Source organism: Dendropsophus ebraccatus, chromosome 5 (assembly GCF_027789765.1).
Source record: "Dendropsophus ebraccatus isolate aDenEbr1 chromosome 5, aDenEbr1.pat, whole genome shotgun sequence".
Lineage (NCBI taxonomy): Eukaryota > Metazoa > Chordata > Amphibia > Anura > Hylidae > Dendropsophus > Dendropsophus ebraccatus.
In genome coordinates this window covers 13453113-13455809 of record NC_091458.1, presented here as the reverse complement: position 1 = coordinate 13455809, position 2697 = coordinate 13453113, and the positions used below count along the sequence as shown (strand labels likewise).

The 2697-nt window shown below is 42.8% G+C and overlaps 1 protein-coding gene across 1 annotated transcript; it reads left to right on the top strand.

Annotated features, from left to right (window-relative positions):
- Window positions 1-1212: 1212 nt before the first annotated feature.
- On the top strand, window positions 1213-2145 carry LOC138794108 (odorant receptor 131-2-like). The gene has a single exon (XM_069972874.1). The coding sequence runs from the start codon at window positions 1213-1215 to the stop codon at window positions 2143-2145; it is 933 nt and encodes a 310-aa protein (XP_069828975.1).
- The last annotated feature ends 552 nt before the right edge of the window (window positions 2146-2697 follow it).

The window sequence follows — 2697 nt, the reverse complement described above, 5'->3', positions numbered from 1 at the left end:
AATTGAACTTGATTTTTCGATCCAAAAGGTTCTGTGAGTTTTATTGGGCTGGGCGAAGATTTCCAAGTAAATGACCTGCCACAGATCGCTTCGAAACAAGCTAGGGAAGCATAACTCTACTACGGGCGTATGTTCGCGGTTCGTACGCATCCGGCCGCATGTCGATTTTTCCCACGCCCGTAGTTTCAGCTGCACATGTACGGCTGCGTACGAACTACGGCCTGAATCGTACGTAGTGTGAACATAGCCTAGACCACATTGGGGGGGGGGGGGGGAAATATACTTACCGGAGCGGCCTTCTACCTGTCTTCACTATTACAGCTCAGCCAATCAAGCCGGGTCTGTAGCCTCTTATTGGCTGAGCTGACGCTACTCAGCCAATCAGCAGCTGCAGATGTGTCCCACCTAGGTTTAGGGGAATAGAATAGGAGATACTAGGGAAAGGAACCAACCCGTAGATCCCTCATCCACCACCTGCCTATTAAATTCATCTGGTGATCATTTACATGTATGGTTAGTGGTCAAGTGACATATTAAAGGAGAAGTCCAGCAAAAAAATGTTATTAAAGTATTGTATTGTCCGCCAAAAGTTATACAAATCACCAATATAAACTTATTACAGGAAATGCTTATAAAGTGCTTTTTCCCTGCACTTACTACTGCATCAAGGCTTCACTTCCTGGATAACATGGTGATGTCACTTCCTGGATACCATGGTGATGTCATTACCCGACTCTCAGAGCTGTGCGGCTTTGGCTGCTGGAGAGGATGATGATACATTATGTGGAAAAATAGAGGGTGCCAGTAAAATGTGAAAACTGCAAAAAAAAAATAAGCCTCAAAGGGGGAAAACTCAGAATGTGACTGGAAAGGAAACAACAGCCAAAAAGTTTAATTTAGGGATATGAAATAAAAAAATTTGAGTTTGCTTAGATATATGAGCACTTGAATATATAGAATATTTATGACCTCTACACTTACTTATATTACTTTATATGTAAAACTCAGGCTTTTAGGGCGCATTTTGAGCAAGATGTCTCCCATCCACCAGTATTGAGGTTGCTTCATATCAGATGGGACCCACCTACTAAATGTACTTAGCGTGTAATGGATTGTACATTGGAGCTTCCAACCTCTTAAAATGTTATTTTTTTTGTTTGTTTTCTATGTATGTATATGAGAGAAAGAAAAAAGAATATTTCTCCACCAACAATGGCCAACTCATCAGCACTTCAGGACAATGTGACCCAAGTGTCCACCACATCCAATAAGGTTCTTGATTCTCTGCGTTGGACATTTCTAGCCCTGACCATGGTGGGTTCCGTCTTCCTCCTCTACTTTAGCGTTGTGCTGCTGAAGGTCTTCTTGGTGACTCCTCAACTTCGGGAGAGTGCTCGATATATCCTCTTCCTCTATATGCTCATCAATGACGCACTCTTACTCCTCTTGACCATCTTCCATATACTTGGGCTCCTATATTTGTTACGTATAAGCGTTCCGCTTTGTTACATTGTGTATGCTTTTTCAGGAATAACTTATAGAGTAACTCCACATACCCTGGGGGCTATGGCTCTAGAACAATACGTGGCGATTTGCCACCCGCTACAACACGTGACGCTCTGCACAGCACAAAGGGGTCATTTGACCTTTATCATCATATGTACCTACTCTTTAACCCTGTATGTTATTGAACTGTGTGTCATGATCTTCTCATTCACCAATATATTCAATGTATATGTTATATGCGTAGAGGAAACTTTGGTAGTAAATCCAATTCAGAGCGTCATACGGTCCATAAATTTCATTCTGTGCTTCTCCTCAAGTGCAGCCATCATCTTATTTACATACATCATGATCATGGTGGTCGCCAAAAGAGCGAGTTCCCAGTCGTCTTCAGCTTCTAAAGCCGGTAAGACAGTCATGCTCCACGGCTTTCAATTACTGCTATGTATGTCGTCCATCCTGTCCTCCTTCATCAGGCAATTTCCCATGAAGCATGCGGAATATTTCCGCATATCAAACTTTTTTGTATTCACTTGTGTTCCAAGGTTCCTCAGTCCTCTGGTTTACGGAATTCGAGATGAAATGTTAAGAAAACTTATGAAAAGGCTTTTGACAAGTTACTTTAGCTCCATTAAAATCTAAATGTATCTAAAATTCTATCAAGAGAATTATAAAAAAAGTAATTGAGAAAAAAAGTTACAAATAATTTTTACTGTTATCCCATTGTAAATGAACGTAGCAGAATGTATGACGATGTTGTAAAATATGGAGATCTGTCTTAGGGCCAGTTCACACAGAGTAAAAGCACCACGGAATCTCTCCTGCCTCAGTGTCATACAGTCTGTCTATGGGAGAACGTGCGCGCCTCTGCTCTCCGCGCCTCTGCTCTCCGCGCCTCTCCACTCAAAGAATTGACATGTCTCACTGTCCCTACTGCCCCAGATGAGCGGCCGGCAGATGATATTTTTGAGCTGGTCGGAGTGGGCCAACCAGTGGACATGCGAGCATTAGCCCTATCACCAAATCACATAATTAGGGACAGTAAGGGACGTGACAGGAGAAGGTGCAGTAGGGACAGTGAAGCATGTGACAGGAGGGGGCAGTAAGAAAAGTAAGGCAGGTAATAGAAAGAGACAGGAGGAGGGGCAACAGAGACAGTGAGAGATGTGATAGAAGGAGGGAATTAGGGATAGT

Coding starts and splice junctions, on each gene's coding strand:
- LOC138794108 (XM_069972874.1), top strand. CDS start 1,213: ATGGCCAACTCATCAGCACTTCAGGACAATGTGACCCAAGTGTCCACC.